The sequence below is a fragment of the Asterias rubens genome, chromosome 7, assembly GCF_902459465.1.
Source record: "Asterias rubens chromosome 7, eAstRub1.3, whole genome shotgun sequence".
In the NCBI taxonomy this organism is placed as follows: Eukaryota; Metazoa; Echinodermata; class Asteroidea; order Forcipulatida; family Asteriidae; genus Asterias; species Asterias rubens.
Genome location: NC_047068.1, coordinates 14,895,553 through 14,914,500, shown reverse-complemented (window position 1 = coordinate 14,914,500; position 18,948 = coordinate 14,895,553). Strand labels below are relative to the sequence as shown.

At 38.7% G+C, this 18,948-nt stretch overlaps 1 protein-coding gene across 1 annotated transcript; it reads left to right on the top strand.

Moving 5' to 3' along the window:
* The first annotated feature begins 6 nt into the window (after positions 1–6).
* Positions 7–18,909, top strand: LOC117292983 (chromosome transmission fidelity protein 18 homolog). Its single transcript, XM_033775170.1, has 23 exons — positions 7–244; positions 974–1,300; positions 1,706–2,031; positions 2,358–2,450; positions 2,928–2,980; positions 3,924–4,071; positions 4,722–4,931; positions 5,450–5,580; positions 6,228–6,351; positions 6,759–6,889; positions 7,255–7,348; positions 8,056–8,154; positions 9,088–9,215; positions 9,845–10,008; positions 10,813–10,865; positions 11,529–11,699; positions 12,039–12,188; positions 12,633–12,763; positions 13,120–13,204; positions 13,407–13,459; positions 14,180–14,303; positions 14,607–14,664; positions 18,692–18,909. Exons 1-23 carry the CDS (start codon positions 166–168, stop codon positions 18,853–18,855), a joined length of 3,096 nt encoding a protein of 1,031 aa, XP_033631061.1. The 5' UTR covers positions 7–165; the 3' UTR covers positions 18,856–18,909.
* Positions 18,910–18,948: the final 39 nt, after the last annotated feature.

The window sequence follows — 18,948 nt, the reverse complement described above, 5'->3', positions numbered from 1 at the left end:
TGGAAATATCTTTGTTGAGTTGAGTTGTGACTTGTGTTGGATTGGTTATTCGTAGACCACAACAATCCACATTGAAGTCGATGTACTTTACTTGTTATAAACGTTTACTTAGAATCCTTGAAGTATCGAGTGAAAGATTGACTTCTGTCAACCAAGTTCGTCATCATGGAAGATGATTTTGACTTTGAGAATGAATATGCGGATGATTTTGAGGCAATGCGAGAAATGGAAATGGAGATGGAAGGTAGGCCAAACTACTGACAACTGTTTTGTTTTGTTACTCTTTATTTTATTTTTGTAAATGCGCACAATACAATTTATTTTGTAATACTATCATGACTATTAGTATTATAGGCTATGTCATTATTTATATTGATTTGTTTAATATTTATCAATAATATATAAATGGTGTGAAAATTATTGTAATCCCAGACAGTTTGGTAAACATTCTCTCCAGTGCAAAATTATGATATCTATTTTCTATGAAAAACAATCATGTAGGCCTATAAAAAGTAAATATTAAATTATAGAACTAGAAGTAACTTCAAAATCATAGTTTGGAAATAGAATTAGCTGTTGCAACACTGCTTACCAACCAAAAGCACCTATGCAGTCTTAGTTGCGATAACGTAACCCTCCTCCCGACCGACAGGCTCCGGCCATCGGAAGGAGGGTTATGTTATCGCAACTAGTATGGTCTAAATGCAAAAAGTAGTAAATCAAAATGGCCTGAAAATGCCCTATTATATATGGATGTCATTGTCAGAACAATGGGAAATCATAATTCTTAACATATCATGGATGTCTTAACATGGACCAACCCTATCTTATTGTTGGAGTCAAAGACTAGGACTAGGAGAACATGAAATTCTAGCACTCTAGCTGAACTCTGCAAAGGTTCTCAATTCCATTCACTTTATTTCCAGTTTAGGCCTAATGCAACTTTTTAATTTTGTGTTCATATCATTTTTAGCATCAGAGAGAGGTTTGACTCAAAAGAAAACCACGTCCTCGGAAGCTGTTAGCAAATCTCAGAAATTGTCATCAGAAAGCATTCTTCAAAGTTCAACAAGAGATAAAGCCAATGGACTCCACCAACTTCACGACAGTCAATCAGACCCAGTGTCTGCCCTGAACAAAGACAATCAAACGTCGAGAAGACTTGAAAATGGACTCGCAAGAGAAGATGAGGATACCTCATCGGAGAGGAGAGCCAAGAAACGAGATATTGAAGAGATGTTTGGGCCAATGTCTGACAGCGAAGATGAGTTGGTCATAGATGCTCCTCTTCCCACTATCAGTAAGAAGAAATCTTAATTGTTTTTCCTGTGATGTGCAAGAAGAAGAGGTACTTCATTCAAACCTAAGTTGTAGACCAGGGGGCTGATTTTATTTAAGTCCCCCTTTGTGATCATATAGCTATCACACTTGCGATGAGATCGCAAACTGCAAATCCATCGCACTTGCGACGTCCAATTGAGATGAAACAAAAAGGATTTTTTTCGTGTGTTTTGTTTTTGTACAAATCAACTCACATTTTAATATTCACATATCCTTGGGCGATCGTTAGACATTGTTTGAGCAATTACTCATGTGCTAGCGAAGTGTAATCTTGCACTAAAGTTGGTTCCCACCAAGTTGCCTGTAAGAGTTGCCTTGTGTCCCAAGGCCCTAACCCTTCCTTAACTTCTTATATCTCCATCAGCATCTACTGCAAAACGTGCCCGGAAGCTCTTCCATGAGTCCAACAAGGCAGCTGATGAGAGTGCAATCACGCCACCTGCCTCACCAACAGCCAATGAGAAAATCCTTCAACAAGTTCAACGACACAGAGAAATGGCCGCGCCGAAAGGTCAAACCCATGACCACACGAGGGCGGTTTCTCCAGGTGATCCAGACAGACCGGTGGGATACAGACGTCTTCAGGTATTGCTGAGGGAACCGCCAGGATTGTCAGCTCGACTCACCTCGCAGGATGGGCGACGAGTCTATTTAAGGATGAAGGAAGTGGAAAGTGTTGAGGACCAGATGGTGAGAATTAGTAGTAATTATTGCACTTTTTTTCTTTGCTTCAGCCATCTGATCAATTTCTGTAAATAGTTGACTTTTTTTATGATGAGTTAAACTTTTTTGACATTGCAATTTGCCTTTTTATGTGTAGTTTCACTTGATTTTTTCCTGGCTTAAATTGCTTCTTTTTTTTTTTTTTTTTTCTTTCTTTTTTTTTGGGGGGGGGGTTATATATCTAGTTCATGTAAGTCATTTTGTTCAGGGCTGAGTGACGTCCTGTTTAATGCATGTTCATGTGCTTATTTTGATGTTTATTATTTGTCTTAAATGCAATTGTAACAATACAGAAAGGCAAGACAGTCTCCAAGCCGAAGCGAGTTGGTCCTCTACGTCTCCTGTCAATACCCGTTGAGCTGATGAGGGATGAAATTGAGAATGAGGTAAAATAAGAGACGCTTTGATAGTTTGTATTGTTTGAAGCTTTGCATGGTGTGGATAAATAGGAAGAAACGATAAATAAATAGTAGACTTGTGGGTACAACCATGAGTAAATCTCTTTTGTGGGACTGTTGGCTCTGAGAAGAGCCGGTGTAGTCTCCTGTTTATAGTTTCTTTCTAGCTTTCATAGTCAACAAACACATCATACCATGACAACAGTGTGTCATGGGCAAACCGTCTAGCGCACAGAATTCAAATTGTGGTTGGTGAGTAATCACAATGTGGGTTTGAATCTCGGTCCTGGCAATGTGTCCGTGGTGCCAAGTGCTTTTGCCGTGGTGCCCTCTGCAAGGTGCCAATAAAAACTTTTTTTGACAGAAGTGCCCTTACGAGAGGAAAATTAATGTGGCCCTTCAAGAGCCCAGTTCAAGGCCTGGGACTAAAATATTTCTAAATAAAATTTCTTTCTTTTTCTACAGAGACATGAGAGATTAATGAAAGATGCAGACAGGATCTCATCCCAACTCAAGAGGTATTAAAGACTTTAAATTTGTTTTGTTTTTCTGATGATGCCATTCATTTTAGGAGTGGTTACCAAACGTATCATTACGGGAAAGTGCCATTCAAGAAATTCTGAATTTGGTCGCAAAAATTCAGAAAGTTTATACCCTTTTAGTGAGCAAGTGTGTTAATCTTGAATTACTTGGGTCATCAAACTCGATGGATGAGCAGCTAATTTTACTGGGGGCATTCAGCAGCACCACTGAAGTTTACTGTTTGGAAAAGCAAATACATGGAGATAACAGGTGTGAGTTGTCAGATGAAAAGAATGTGTCTGCTCTTTCTTAATAATGGAGCATTCCTGTAATGTACTTTTTACCTTTAAGTCATAAGACATTGTGAATGTTTTGAATCAAAATTCAACAGAGTTAAATTGGCATTGGGATTAAAAATAATATTTGGTTTTTACCCATACACTGATGTGTGTAAGCACTGTATAATAATAATAATAATAATAATAATAATAATAATAATAATAATAATAATAAGACTTGTAATGCGCACGTATTCACCCTGCTGGGTGTTCAAGGCGCAGTAAAAACCAACAACAAAACAAAACAAAGAAAAACGGACACAACAAAATTAGTCCTTGAAAACCTGTGACATAAGATAAGTTTTGAGAAGAGATTTGAATGTTGTGATACAAAGACAAGATCTAAGATTAAGTGGTAGAGAGTTCCAGATGCGTGGCGCAGTACTTTCCATAGAATATTTGCTACAGAGCAATCTCGGTGGTCTAGTTGGTAAGTAACTGCTCTAGATTGGCAAAGGTGGGTTTGAATCCCATCTGAGTAAAATGCCTGTGATGTTGTTCACAGAACTCGGGAAAGTACTGAGTACCCAGTGTTTACACATTGGTGTAAGGGGTAAAACCATTAATCTTCCTATCTTTGTTTGATGATTGTGTTCTTCAGAGATCTAGCTAAGAAACTTGAGATGGTTGAGCCGGAGGATGCAGACGATGAGAGAGAAGATGAGGAGGAGGGAGTAGAAGAGAAGTGCTCTGCATTATGGGTGGATCAGTACGCCCCAAAACGCTACACCGATCTACTTAGTGATGATGTGAGTAACACAAGAAGATTCCTAATTGGAGGAGGGGCTCTGTCTTCAATGAAGTTGTGGGGCCACGCCGATTTCATAAAGCTGTTAAGCAGAAAATACTGCTCAGCAATTTTCTCTGGGCCCCAGTCACAATAATGTAAAACAAGTGTAATTTTGGCTGGTAACCTGTTTCTGTTAAGCAATACTTTTCTGTGCTTTGAAAAATAAGTGCTTTGGAAACAAACAAAACAGACCTACACTTTGGAGTTCAGATGAGTTTAGAGTCTCTTCTTGAAAATGGTAGACTCTTCTTGAAATTGTTCATATTTTGCAAAGTTTTTATATCCATTGGGAGATTGTACCATGATAAAGGTGTTTCGCTGTGTTTTGCATAGTGGACATATGAGTTGAATTTCCATTTTGAAATGTGGTGAGGAATTGTTGATTAGAAAAAATAAGTGGTAAAGTCACAAAACTTGTTCAGCTTTTGTTTTTTACTATTCTGAATTGTATGCGTTAATTTTAATCACAGTTTCCCAACTGACCAGTGTGGTATCTTTTCAAAAAGGTGACAAGTTATACAAGCTGACCTTGATTTAAATGCTAGCACTTTTATTTCTTTTTTGTTTATGATTTGCCAATCATATCACTTTTTAATTCCATTCCGACAGGGAATAAATCGCAATCTTCTCTTCTGGCTGAAACTCTGGGACATATTGGTATTTGGAAAAGAGAAAAAACAAAGGAAAAAACCACAACATCATCAACAACAACAACAACAACAACAACAACAACAACAACAGCAGCAGCCCGATGGAAAGGGCCCGAAGCAGTTTAAGAAGAACTTCAAGTTCAATTACCAACATGAGGAAATACAGGAGGTAATATTCTGGTTTAGATTTATGTTTCTTTATTTGAACAGCATAAATTCCCTCTTCAAAAGGAATTAAACCTTTGGTTTTTGAACCGTTCTACTGTTTTAATCCTATGTAAATGTAGATATATAAGTAAGTAATACATAGGATTTGAACTGCCTCTAGCTACCGGGCAACTTCGGTAGTCTAGTTGGTAAGATACTGCTCTAGAATTGCAAGGGTCGTGGGTTCGAATCCCACCCGAGTAACATGCCTGTGTTATTTTTTCACAGGATTCGGGAAAGTACCGAGTATACAGTGCTAACACACATCGGTGTATGGGTAAAAACCAAAATTAATATTCTTTATCCCCGATGCAAACTTAACATCTCTTATAAGTAATACAAGTTTATAAATACTTGACAATACTTACTCTATTCATTGTTAAATCAGCAGCTAGTTTGTTAGGATTCGAACCCACAACCATGTGATTGCTAGTCCTGCAGTTCTTGTATAATTACTGTTATTATTTTGTCTTTATTTAGGAGCTTGACGCACAGAATCGACCTGTTCATAAGATAGCATTGCTGTGTGGTCCACCAGGTCTAGGGAAGACGACATTAGCGCATATCATAGCAAGACATGCTGGATACAACGTGGTAGAAATGAACGCCAGGTAGGACACCAGCAGCCGATTTCACGAAAACTGCAACTGTGCAAGTCCACTTGCCAAAACTTGTCTATAAACGTTGCATGCGCCAAACGTTGCCGAGTGGACTTACGCAGTTACGCAGTTTCGTGAAATCAGCTGCAGGTTCCAATTTCATAGAGCTGCTTAAGCTTGCTAAGGTTACCAGCCAAAATACCATGTCACATGTACCTTATTTTGACTGGTTTCCCGCTCCTTTTTGCTTAGCTGAAAATTGTTAAGCAGTATTTCCTTGTGGTTTTATTTTTTTACTGGCACTTCTTCTTTCAGTTTGGTTTAAGATGCACAGCATCGGTAAGATTGAAAATATAAATAGTTACAGATTCACATGTAACTTACATGATTTAAACTAAGTCATTATGACAATTTTCCCTTAAAATTGTTTTGCTTGAAATCTGCAGTTTTTTAGAAATGGGTAAATGGGTTACTTTTATTTTGCAAGTCCAAAACCTGACGACATTATATGGGTAATTTTTACAGTACTTTCTCAAGACTCGGCTGTTCACAGATTTACATACACATTGCAACTTAAGGTATAAAGATTGTCAAGGTCCATAACTACCCTGAAATTATTTTTGGCCGATTCATACAATTAAACCAATACCCATTTTCAGTGATGATCGTAGCGTAGATGTTTTCAAGAACAAGTTGGAGTCCTCAACACAGATGAAGTCTGTTCTTACAAAAGAAAGGAGACCCAACTGTCTGGTCATTGATGAGATTGATGGTGCCCCAGCGGTAAGTTTGAAACTTTGCATTTTTTTTTTTTTTTTTTTCTTCAAGTTGTCAGAAACTTTAAGGCCACTTCAACGTGTTGGCTACAATCGACTATTTTTCCAGGGGCTGTTTCCACCTACTCCTCGGGCTGAAACAGGGTTACCCCTTTTACAGTCCATACAGATGTGGGCTTGGATACGATCTATAAGGTTTTATTCGTGGTAACACCATGTACATGAGTAGAATTTTGTTCACAACTGTGTTTATTTTGAATTGCTGCAGTGGCTAAGCAACAGTGCCATTCTTGGACGTCAAATTACTTAAAAAGGATCTATATCTCTGGACTGAGGTTTATAATCAGTTAGCTTTGAGATTTTTTTATTAGTAGTTTGCTATCATTATTTATTTGGGTATCTACTTGTTTCCAGCCTGCAATCAATTGTCTCCTAGCATTCATCAAAGGAGGTCCAGAGGGCGCTGCCTCAGCAGCTGCCCCCAACTCAAAGAAGAAGAAACCCAAGCTGTTACTGCGGCCAATTATCTGCATTTGTAACGACCCGTAAGTGACAAGGACCAATCCACAATCTTACACTAAAATAAAGTTGAATAGAATAAATAATAAATCATTTACAGTGCATTTTATAGCCCATGATCAGGGGAGTACTTGACTCTAGCTTTGGTGTTCCTGATCAGCAGTGTGTGGGTTCAAACATAGATGGTTAGAGTCCTGGTCATGACACTTGTGTCCTTGAGCAAGATACTTTACCATATTTGCATATTTGCAAGCACCCTCAGTTTACAGGTTTCCTCAGGCTTGAGAGCTAAAGTGATTTAAAAGTTCACTTATTATGTGGCATCATTGTTTCATTACAAGAAATATCTAATAATAATAATAATAACAATGTATATTTTTATGACCATCAGTTATGTTCCAGCTCTGAGGCAGCTCAGACAAGTCGCGTTTGTGACGCACTTTCCCTCTACCCTCACCACCAGGCTAGCGTCAAGACTCAATCAGGTAATTTGTTCAAGCGCTAAATAATAGTACCGGTAATAGTAATATAGTGGGTTCTTAAATAGCGCTTTCTCACACCCCTATATCAAAGCGCTTAGTATTTTTTTCTGCAAGGTATGCGAAGCTACGAATTGAAGTATGAGACCTATTCCTTTATAGCACCATGGTGCTGTGGCTCAATATGCAGCCGATCAAATCAGGAACATCGTGGCGAACCCCTTCTCTTTTCCACTAGTGCACTGGGTTCTTTTACATGCATTACACAACACAGGGGACCTTTATGTCGCATCCAAAGGACTAAGCAATATTCAATAAGTGTCTTGCTTAAGGACACAAGTGTCATGAATGGAACTCAAACCCACACTCTGCTGATCAGAAACAACTAAGCTTGAGTCTGGTGTTCTTATCCGCTCGGCCAAGACACACCACCATTTTATCTCAAAACATAATAGGTAATAGGGTTAATGTAATATTAATTTTGGTTTTACCCATATACACCGATGTGTGTTAGCACTTTATTCTCAGTATTTTCCCGAGCTCTGTGCAAAAAATCACAGGCATATTACTGGGGTGGGATTCGAACCCCAACCTTTGTAATTTCAAAGCAGTCTTACCAACTAGACCAACGAGATTGCCCGGTAGCTAGAGGCAGTTCATAAGGGTTAATATAAAGTAAGAATCTGAATTGTTCAAACTTTGATGTTCCACAGATCGCAAAGACCAATGCTTTACGTACAGACATGACGGCACTGATGGCTCTATGCAATAAGGCAGATAATGATATACGATCCTGTCTTAATACACTACAGGTATGACCTTTGACCTTCAACTCTAACAATAGCCTATTTGATCTTAACTCTGTTAAAGCATTACTTAAAAACCATGTGCATGAAAATGACTCTTTATGGGTTGTGTTATGTTCTGAAAAGAACTGGGGGAGTAACAACTTAACGCTTTGTTCAGTTTGCTTATTTTTCTTTAGAAGTAAGTCATTCTCCTGAATTCCATCAAAGTATCTCCACCATGCAAAGTTTAAAATCCTACTCATGTACATGGTGTAACTGCAAACCTTACTAGATTGTATCTCCACCATGCAAAGTTTCAAATCCTACTCATGTACATGGTGTAACTGCAAACCTTACTAGATTGTATCTCCACCATGCAAAGTTTCAAATCCTACTCATGTACATGGTGTAACTGCAAACCTTACTAGATTGTATCTCCACCATGCAAAGTTTCAAATCCTACTCATGTACATGGTGTTACTGCAAACCTTACTAGATTGTATCTCCACCATGCAAAGTTTCAAATCCTACTCATGTACATGGTGTTACTGCAAACCTTACTAGATTGTATCTCCACCATGCAAAGTTTCAAATCCTACTCATGTACATGGTGTTACTGCAAACCTTACTAGATTGTATCTCCACCATGCAAAGTTTCAAATCCTACTCATGTACATGGTGTTACTGCAAACCTTACTAGATTGTATCTCCACGATGCAAAGTTTCAAATCCTACTCATGTACATGGTTTTACTGCAAACCTTACTAGATTGTATCTCCACCATGCAAAGTTTCAAATCCTACTCATGTACATGGTGTTACTGCAAACCCTACTAGATTGTATCTCCACCATGCAAAGTTTCAAATCCTACTCATGTACATGTTGTTACCCCAATAAGTACTCTCCAATCACAGTTTCAAATCCTCTTTTCATGTTTGTTTTGTATTTTGCTGATAGTTTATCCACAGTCAGCGCAAAGTATTGAGTCTTGGCCTCGTGCATTCGTTGAGCATCGGCCAGAAAGATAAAAACAAAGGCTTCTTTACAATCTGGCAAGAAATCTTCAAACTTCCCTTGCCTAAAAAGTAAGTGTAATTTTTAAGGGTAATCAGACGTGATATTCTTCCTAATTTACTCTGACTTCTGATTTTTTTAAATTTTTTTTTTGCTCCTTAAACCAATCAGGAAAAATTTGATTAAATAGCCTGAACTGTTTATTAAAGCCTACACCGTGTGTATATGTAGGTCAGCTCTTGGATAATAAAATGTTCTTCTTTTACCACGGACCAAATATCATGCCCGAATTATGGCGTCATCCCCTACTCCCACCCCCCCCCCCCCAAAAAAAAGGAAAAGGGTCACTTAACTACCAGCTGACCTATCAAACCCTATGTTGGCGATCTCCCTACTTTACCAATATTTTTGTTTGGGGGTGTCAGTCAGAAGCAATAGACTGAACCATTAAGCTCTGCCCCATTGCGTATTGACCAATCACAACCAATTGCTCAACCAAAAGTCCGACAAAATAAGGTCCGACATGCGTGCGCGTATGCTTGGCGCGTGTGGAAGATTTGTGCAGAATATCATTGGAGAGGCTCACATGTTCTTGCTCACACGTGTGTGTCGTGGGCAGAGCATAATGGATCGGTCTATTCAATCTGTAACTGCCGTATATAGCCAGAGATCACACCCATTTTTGTTGTGGTTTGTTCAGAAAGCAGTACGCCAATCCACATGACGTGGCCTCCGGTAAAGCAACGTTAGGCCAGTCATTAGACGGTTCAAATGACAAGAAGAATCCTACGTCCATGACAGAACGCTTCAACAATGTAGTCCAGTTGGCACAGTCTGCTGGCGATTACGATAAACTTGTGCAAGGTAAAAACAACAGTGGTCCAGTGGATAGACCAAGCTTATTGCTGATTTTAAAACAACATCGAAGTCTTATATAGCGCACGTATCTACCAAACAAGGTACTCAAGGCGCTGAGTATATACAAACTTTCAGAAAGATATGTTATTGAAGTGATGAATTATGAGACCCAATTATGTAGCAAGTTATAAGGGTTTACAAGGTGCTACGGCGCATTTAGCAGCCTCAGCCAGGAACACAGGGGGCGAACCCCTTCTCTTTCGATAAGTGCACTGGTTTCTGTTACATGCGTTTTGGCTTGGATTCGAACCCACACTCTGCTGATCAGAAACACCAGAGTTTGAATTTGGTGCTCTTAACTGCTCGGCCACGACACTTCCACAATAAGTATTGTTGTTTAGTTTTGAAGCACAATTTCTTGATTTGTGTAATTCATAATCATAAACCTTAAACCAATGTTTGTATAAAGGAGATTGGCTGCTGCCAGCTTGGTGTTTATATCCCCTTAATAGTTTGCTGAGAAGGTCATCCAAACAAACTTGTTGAACCCTCTAGAGACCATTCATTTCTGTATAATCATCACCATACGCTCATACATCACTTATCTTGTTAATATTTATTTTCAGAAAAAATGTCAGAAACATAAATAAATTGGTTTGTTTTAGAATTGTAAATTCTTTGTTTTTATGATATATGGGAAATACTGCATCGAAGCAAGGAACGACAAAACTCATCTATATACCAAGTTATAAAAAGTCTACCTTGCAAGGTAGACTCTTTTATAACTTTCTAATTGATTGTTTCTTTCAGGAATATTTGAGAATTATTTGGAGGTGAAATTCAAAGACCCAAGACTTGATGCAGTGAGTATGTTGTTATGTTTTTGGGTTGAATGTGAGTTTACTTAGGCTCTTTTTTGATCCTTCGCTTTGCCCAAAGGCAAGCCCAGGTCATCATTTTGAAAAGGGCCTTTTTCAAATGCCATCACCAGAGTTTATAAAACTATTTCTGTGTCTGTTTTGGTTGGGTTTTTTGCGTTTTGACCTAAAATGCCCAGCTTTTTTAGATTTTTCGAAAATTGTGTAAAGACCCCTTGCACAACGTGAAACTCGCCTCCGAATAATGCATGTCTACCATTTCCATCATTTTGGGAGTCGTTTCCTCCGTGCATGTTTGTGCACGATTTTGACTCCCAAAATGGCAGACGGAATAGGTGTGTGTAAAGTGCGCTGCTCGTAATGCAAGGGGTCAGAAAAAAAATTCTTTCCTACCAAACAAAATGTATCATGTTGATTTGTGTTGCTTTGGTACATCCGAGAGAGTCAATAGTGTTTCATGAGTGATGATGCCCTTTCATGATAACATGTATACTACATGTAAGATTGATGACCCTTTAGAAAACATAAAAAAGATCAGTACATGTATGACCGTATGACCTTGGCACTGAATGAGTTATCCGTCATGCAGTAAGCAACAGCTCAGCTCCGACCTTTTTTATCTAATTCTTTTCTCTCTCATTCCCATAGGTGAATCTGGCCAATGATTGGTTAATCTTCCATGATCGTTTGAATAGTGTCATAGCTCACACTCAGAACTACGTTTTCTATCGCTACCTTCCATACACACCAGTCACATTTCATCTACTATTTGCGTCGTCTGGCCAGCAACGCCTAAAGTACCCCAACTCTTCATATGAGGTATACCTTTGTTTTGTTTTTAACCATTTGGTTGTTTTAATCCTAATGTAGTTGTATACAATAAAACTAACCTGTGAACATTTCATTTCAAATGGTGGTCGCTTCTTTTTAGATTCCGCGAAAAACTGGAGCGAATATGTCCGTGCCGGAATCATAACCCTTAATAGAAAAAATGGTTTTAGTATGAACTTCATGATCAGTAAGATTTCAAATTAAAATTTGAGAAAAATTGTTATCCTTATCAATCCTGTATAACAATCAATATTTGATAAAATTTGTTTGTAAACAAGTTTGGGAGCAGAGGGATTTTTACCCTATACTTTGTTGAAACCGGTACAGAACTTCATCAAGCAGACGAAAAACAGCAATCTGTTGACAACAATCTTGACTGGAGTGTCTCCAAACACGGCTTGCTTCTTAGATCCACGTCTCTCCGTCCAAGAAATCTTACCCCTCCTCTTGATTATCTTGCAACCAACCTTTCGACCGGTGAGTACAGTCAAAGTTTTCCTCATCATCTGCTCTTCACACTCACAGGTGTCTAAAAGGGAAAATATACCTTTGGTTTTTGGAAACCATTTGATTGTTTGACTCCTATATATATATATAGATAATTCTATCAAGCTAACTTGTGAAAAGTTTGTGTCAAAAGGTGGAGTGATTATTTTCAAATGTATTAGTCCACAATTGGAATACACAATCTGAGAGATGTTACTGTTAGTATCGCTTCTCAGATTCAAATTTTGGGGAATAAAAAGGATTATCTTTTTCCATAACTGCAGTACTTCAAAGTGAAAAGTTTCTCAACATGCTCTACACCATTTAAAGGTACTGTTTTTTAAAAGCACTGCATGATTGCTTATGAATGGGTTCCCTGCAATCTTTGCTTTTCGTTAGTAGTTTTGTACAGCAACATTTCTCCTATTTCAACAGGTTAATACTCAGTTATTCAGCGCTCAGGAGAAACGCCACATGAAGGAACTTATAAACACGATGATTGCTTACAACTTGACATACAACCAAGAACGGAGTGCTGAGGGACAGTATAACTATGTCCTGGATCCGTAAGTACAAGTTTTCATCACCATCATCATTTATCGGTCACAACCGAGATCCCTTTCACAACATCCTGCCAGAGATGTTTATCCCTCATCAAGTTTGAAAGGTTTTCAATTTCAGACTCATTGATGTAGTTAGAAGGTCTTGTCCTCTATTAGGGCGCGAAAGTCTCCAATCTAGAACATCAGGTATGACCTGGTCTTTAGCACGATGGCAGTGGCCAGCAAAGCAGACTTTGCATTGGTTTCATGCAGGCGGTTTTTATTCTCTTAAAGCTTCTGTTGGTTGGTATTATTTTCTTAAAAACAATTTTATATCCATTATGAAGGAGCTAATGATTATTTGTCTGGTTTTGGTGCAGGAATCTGGATTCTGTGGTCCGTTTCAGCAGCACACCCCAAATGAAGCAGATGACATACGCAGCTAAGCAGCTCATTGCTAGAGAGGTCAATATCAACTTATGATTATTCATGTTTCAAGTATCAACTTTTGATTATTCATGTTTTTATTTATCAACTTATGATTATTCAAGTTTTTAAATATCAACTTTAAGGTTGTCTATAATAACTCTTTATTTTAAAGAGATTTTCCTGTAACAAAACATTTCCTTTGGTTTTGACTGTTTAATCTTTCTTCGATTTTCTTCAGATTGGCCTTGAGAAGATGCGACGTAGTGAAGCAGCTATCGGAGGAAAAAATGCGTAAGTTTCCTTTTTGTTTTTTATAAAGAATTTTTGTTCAGGTTATTAGTGATGTTGCTTTGTTTTATTTGATAGATGTGCTGTGCTTTACCATTGTAAGGATTTCAAGGCTGAAACTGCACATCCACAGTCATGGGTACGCTTTTTGTCACAAAGACACCAAATGAACAACAGATCAATATTGAGTAACTCTTTGCAGATCTTGTATCCGACAAATTCAAGCACTCTTTATTCATCATTGACACAGTGATTGTTATTTGATATATAAATAACATTGAATTAATCAATCAATCAATCAAAAATAATTTGTATAGTGGCTAAATCAAAGGTTTGCTCAAAGGTGCTGAGGCACAGAAGAAATAACAAGTCATTGATGGTAGGCCTCCTGAAACAAGTGGGCTTCAAGAAGTGCCTTGAATGTGTTGAGTGATGTTGTGTCCCTGATGTGATTTGGAAGTTTATTCCAGAATTTGGGTCCATATACTGAGAAGGTTCTATCAGCAAAAGTTATGTGACTTGTTCTTGGCACTACAAAGTATGGTGAACATGAGCTATTTGACCGAAGGAGTCTCCGTCAGTGGTTTTCAAACTGTTATGTGCGCCTATGCACTTATGCAATATATTTTATAGATCCAACTACCTCTTTGTGAAATTCTACGCCACCCGCCGCTTCAACCCCCTACATTATTTCTTTCTTTTTAATTTGTTTGGCTGTACCAGACCATACGAAACATCTAAGAAGGCAGTCAAAGTCACAGCAGGTGGCAAGAAGGACGGGCCCAAGGTCCCCGCCAGACATCTGGAGAAATTAAAGCCCAAGAAAATACAGGACGAAGAAGAGAAGGTAGATATAGCTCAGTAACTTCTTGAGAAGCTTCATTAATGCAAGAATTGTTAACTATTGCAGGGCCAAGGTGGAAAATACAATGTACTTAATCTATTTTATGTATTCTGAAAGCGCCATTATTGTACATGTATAATCTTTTATATGTCCTAAAAAAGCGTCATCAATCGTACATGTATGTCCCATAATATACATGTTATCACAAGAGGGCATTATCATTCAAGAAGTTTTTACTTTGGGATGTACAAAAAGGATTACAGTTTTTAATTCCATTTACTTTTTTCCCCTGCTTTTTTCACTCAGCCTTTAAGAGACTTTTTCGGCCGAATCATCAAGAAGAAAGTTCCAGAGCCCATAATACGTAAGTCCTCCGAAAAGATTTTGGGGTCATTCTTTCAATCAATTGGCCTGCTTTTAGTAGATATGCATGAGTCCTTTTAAAATATTGTGGCCATGTTTTAACTCAGTGTATTTCTTAATGTTATTATTTGTTTTATTGTAGTTGCATGTCTTTGTGAAATGAGTCACATACATTTTTATTGTGTACGTATTGTACATGTGTATATAATGATGTAATGAACTCATGCGTGCAGGCCTTCATTTTAATAAATCCGAGGAGAGCTGTAAATTGCTCTCCTTAATTCAAGAAAATGAATTAAGGAGAGCGTTTTGCTCTCGCTAACAAAACCCAAGTTTAATGAACACGTACTCAAGAAAATGAACACAAAGTTCACCAGTTGTTTAACTTTTTCTTACTCAATTTAATGAGTTTACTTTAATCATGAAACAACTTTTTTGCAATCAAAATGAATGTTTCGATAAATTAAATAGACCCCACAATTATGTATATCCCCCAGGCACCCCCCCCCCCTAAAAATAAAAAGTTTGGTTATCCGCTGTTAATGTTGCCACCCTTTGAGAAAAAAAAGAATAGGCCTAAGTACAAAATATGGCAGAGAATGAAATTGTCTTAACTTTATAGTAATTATCTTTTGTGAATTTGCCTAAAGATAACAGAAAAACTGTGTCCGCTATTTTTCAATTATTTTGTTATTTCTTGGGGCTTGTTTAATACTGTAGTTGTCTGTAGCTCTCTCCAGAGCAAAGAAACATTCTTGTCTGTGGCTGTGCACATCGGCACCGTAGTGTGTACATGTACGTCAGCGTAATCCGTATTGGTATTATGAAGCAGTGTGGGGAACCACCGACTGCTGCCGATCGTCGATCGCGCCACAAAACGACCGCGACTGATTAGCCTGCCTTGGTACGGCCAGCTTCACATACTGCACACAGGGCCGACCACGGGCCATACTTTTGTACACTTGTACTGTACTGGACATGCAGTACATAATTATTATACACAGTGCAAACTTATCCATATGCATGAGCTACAACACCATGTGTGCTTGTGATTGGTCTGGAAAAATATCTGCATACAATGGGTAGTACGTGGGATCTTCCATATGCATCAGTACGCGATTATGTGACTTGTGATTGGACCGGCGTTGCAAGCGCCAAGAATGAAGGACGCGCGCTGGCAGTAGTTGTTGCAATGGCGCTATTTAAAATGTACGAGGGGTTTGAGGGCTGGGCTCGAGAGCTGGGCGGGCGGGACTTGAATTGGAGCCAAAAATATCCTTTGGGTTGGGGGGGGGGGGGGCATACAATTACTTGCGGGTGCGTTCGATTAGATTTCCCGGGTCGACCCAGATCTGACCATCCCCAGTGCGTATGATTAGCTTTGACGTCAAAGCTGTGTGGGCCCGAGTGAGACCCAAGTTCATGACGTAACGGCGAAAACTTTCTCAATGGCCACCATTTTGTGTGTAATTCAGCGGGACATTTTTTATGAAGTTTGACACACATTTTCGCCATTAAAACAGCGTTTTTGTGAGCAACAAGTATTTATTATTCGAATCAGTGTACCTTTTTATCACTGTGGGGTTGTAAAAGTGTTTAAAGTTGCAGGTATATCTTGAGAATAATTATTTGACGATGTTTTCATGAATCCACGAAAAGTATCGGACGAAATGCACAAAATGGGAGTAGTTCCGGTCGGCTGTCCCTTGGCGTTCTATCTAGCTCATGTCTTGGGCTTGTCCACGAATTCTTTTATCCTGCTTGATTTTGTCGATATATGTCCGACAAACCTTACACCAAATTTTGGTTACCATGACCCTGTCATTTATTGGTGCCGTCTCGTAACCATAACTTTCCAAATTCCACCTCAAGAATGTTGATAATTGAACACTTGACATCTTGATGTCATAATCCAGCATAAGCAAACAAAATTTTCACGTCGAGCAGCATGGGGCTCTTACTGTAGTTTACTGTGCATGATCCCAGTTCCTTTCAATTGTTTTTACTCCAAAATGCGTTTGTCCAGCCAGGTGGCCGGAGATCCCCCCCCCCCCCTTTACGGCATACTTTTATCATGACAAAATACTTAACCAATCATGAGCGTGTATTTGCGGTACCACTCTTTAGTGTAAGAGCCCGCCCACCAGTGTGGAATTCTATAGGCCCCACACAGATACGTCTGTGTGACCGGCTGCGGTAAACATCAAGCACGTGCGCGCAAAAACACAACCAGTGTGGAATCGCTCACATTCGTCTGTGTGACCGGCTGCGGTAATCATCAAGCACGCGCGCACGCAAACACAGTCAGAGCAGACTATAATAGGACTCGTTTGCCACTGCCAACTCGCAACATTCAAGTGGCAGCAGGCTTATAAACTCCGAGATTCAAGCGGCTTATTTTAATCAACAATTAGGGTATTGAAAAAACATGCTCTTGTTAAATTTGTAAGGAGCGCTTTTTTTTGCTCTCCTTGGAAAACATTAAGGAGCGCGGAGGAGCGCGAGCGCGATCGCGCTCCTTTAAAATTATGGTCTGGCGTGCCTCAAATTAACTTGGGCTTATGCAACTTTCTTGTTCAATGTTTACTGTTAAAACTTCAAGTGTTTGTCCACAACCTTTGGACTTTTCTCTTTTCCTTTTAAGCTTTGAGGAAGAGAGAGCCATTTACTTTCTGTGGGTAGTTCGCTCTATTAATTTTGTATGGCCATACTCCAAATACTTTTTTCTTGGGAGGGATAATGTTCTAGAGCTCCCGGTGAACCGAATGTTGTTTTGTGTTTAAATGATTTCTTCATCAGAGAAATTGGCTTGTTGAATCGAAGATTGTAAACTTGTGTATGTTGTCAGCCTTGTGTTGATCTTTTGCCCTTTCACATTGTTAGTGACTGGGTTGTGCTATTTGTATTGTGTGTTATTGATTGGAGGGCTTGAAATAAATTCAAATGCACAAGACCATTTGTAAGACGTCAATATTAACTTTTTTCCAGAAGGACCAGTTAGGGTTTTTTTTGTCTTAACTATTCTGTTATTTTGTTCACAAGTCACTTAAAAGCTGTGGACACTGTTGGTAATTACTCAAAATGATTATTAGCATAAAACCTTACTTGTTAACGAGTAATGGGAGAGGTTGGTAGTATAAATCATTGTGAGAAACGACTCCCTCTGATGTGGAATAGTTTGAGAAAGAAGTAATTTTCCACGAATTTGATTTCAAGACCTCAGATTTAGAACTTGAGGTCTCGAAATCATGCATCTAAAAGCACACAACTCCGTGTGACATGGGTGTTTTTCTTTCATTATTATCTCGCAACTTCGATCACCGATTGAGCTCAAATTTTCACAGGTTTGTTATTTTATGCATATGTTGATATAAACCAAGTGAGATGACTGGTCTTTGACAATTACCAATAGTGTCCACTGCCTTTAAAATAAAATGTGGATGCTTCCCAAGACTGAACTAGCCAGCTGGACCACTTGGAGTGAATTCTATTCTGACTGGTCCCCGGGTGGTTTTAACTGGCATTCAACCAGCAGAGCATTGTTAAAGCCATTATACACTTTCGGAACAGAAAAAATAAATAAAAGTTCACAGATTTACAAATAACTTACAGGGTTTACAGAAGGTAATGGTAAAAGACTTCTCTTGAAATATTATTCCACGAAATGCTTTACTTTTTGAGAAAACATTAAAACAATTATCAATTCTCGACAAAGAGAATTACGGATTATAGTAAACCTATGTCACGACACGGCGAAACGTGCGGAAACAAAGGTGGGTTTTCCCGTCATTTTCTCCCGACTCTGATGACCGATTGAGCCTAAATTTTCACTGGTTTGTTATTTTATATATAAGTTGTGATACACGAAGTGTGGGCCTTTGGACAATACTGTTTACCGAAAGTGTCCAATGGCTTTAAGGGAGGACGCTGTTTTAATTAGACTGGTGGCCTCCTTCCAGTGCCTCTACAAAAACAATTTCTACAAAAATGTCCGTCTAACTTGTCTTTTATTCTTCATCTCTTTTTAGGGGATAATGATCAAGATGGTACCAGTACGGACACCAGCCAAAAAGACAAAGCAAGTACCAGGCAACAACAACAGCAAGATCTTTCCGGTAAACTGTGGTACAAGTTCAATCAGGGTTACAGTAACGCTGTACGCAAGACAGTACGGATTCATGATCTAATGTAAGACTGAGCAGGAGGGAGTATAAACTGCTCACAAAAAGTAAGGACACTTTTTTCAATCCAGTATATTTGTTATTAATTAATACTCTCTTTGTAT

Coding starts and splice junctions, on each gene's coding strand:
- LOC117292983 (XM_033775170.1), top strand. CDS start 166: ATGGAAGATGATTTTGACTTTGAGAATGAATATGCGGATGATTTTGAG. Junction 5,581..6,227: donor GTGGTAGAAATGAACGCCAG/GTAGGACACCAG, acceptor ACCCATTTTCAG/TGATGATCGTAGCGTAGATG. Junction 12,764..13,119: donor TATAACTATGTCCTGGATCC/GTAAGTACAAGT, acceptor GTTTTGGTGCAG/GAATCTGGATTCTGTGGTCC.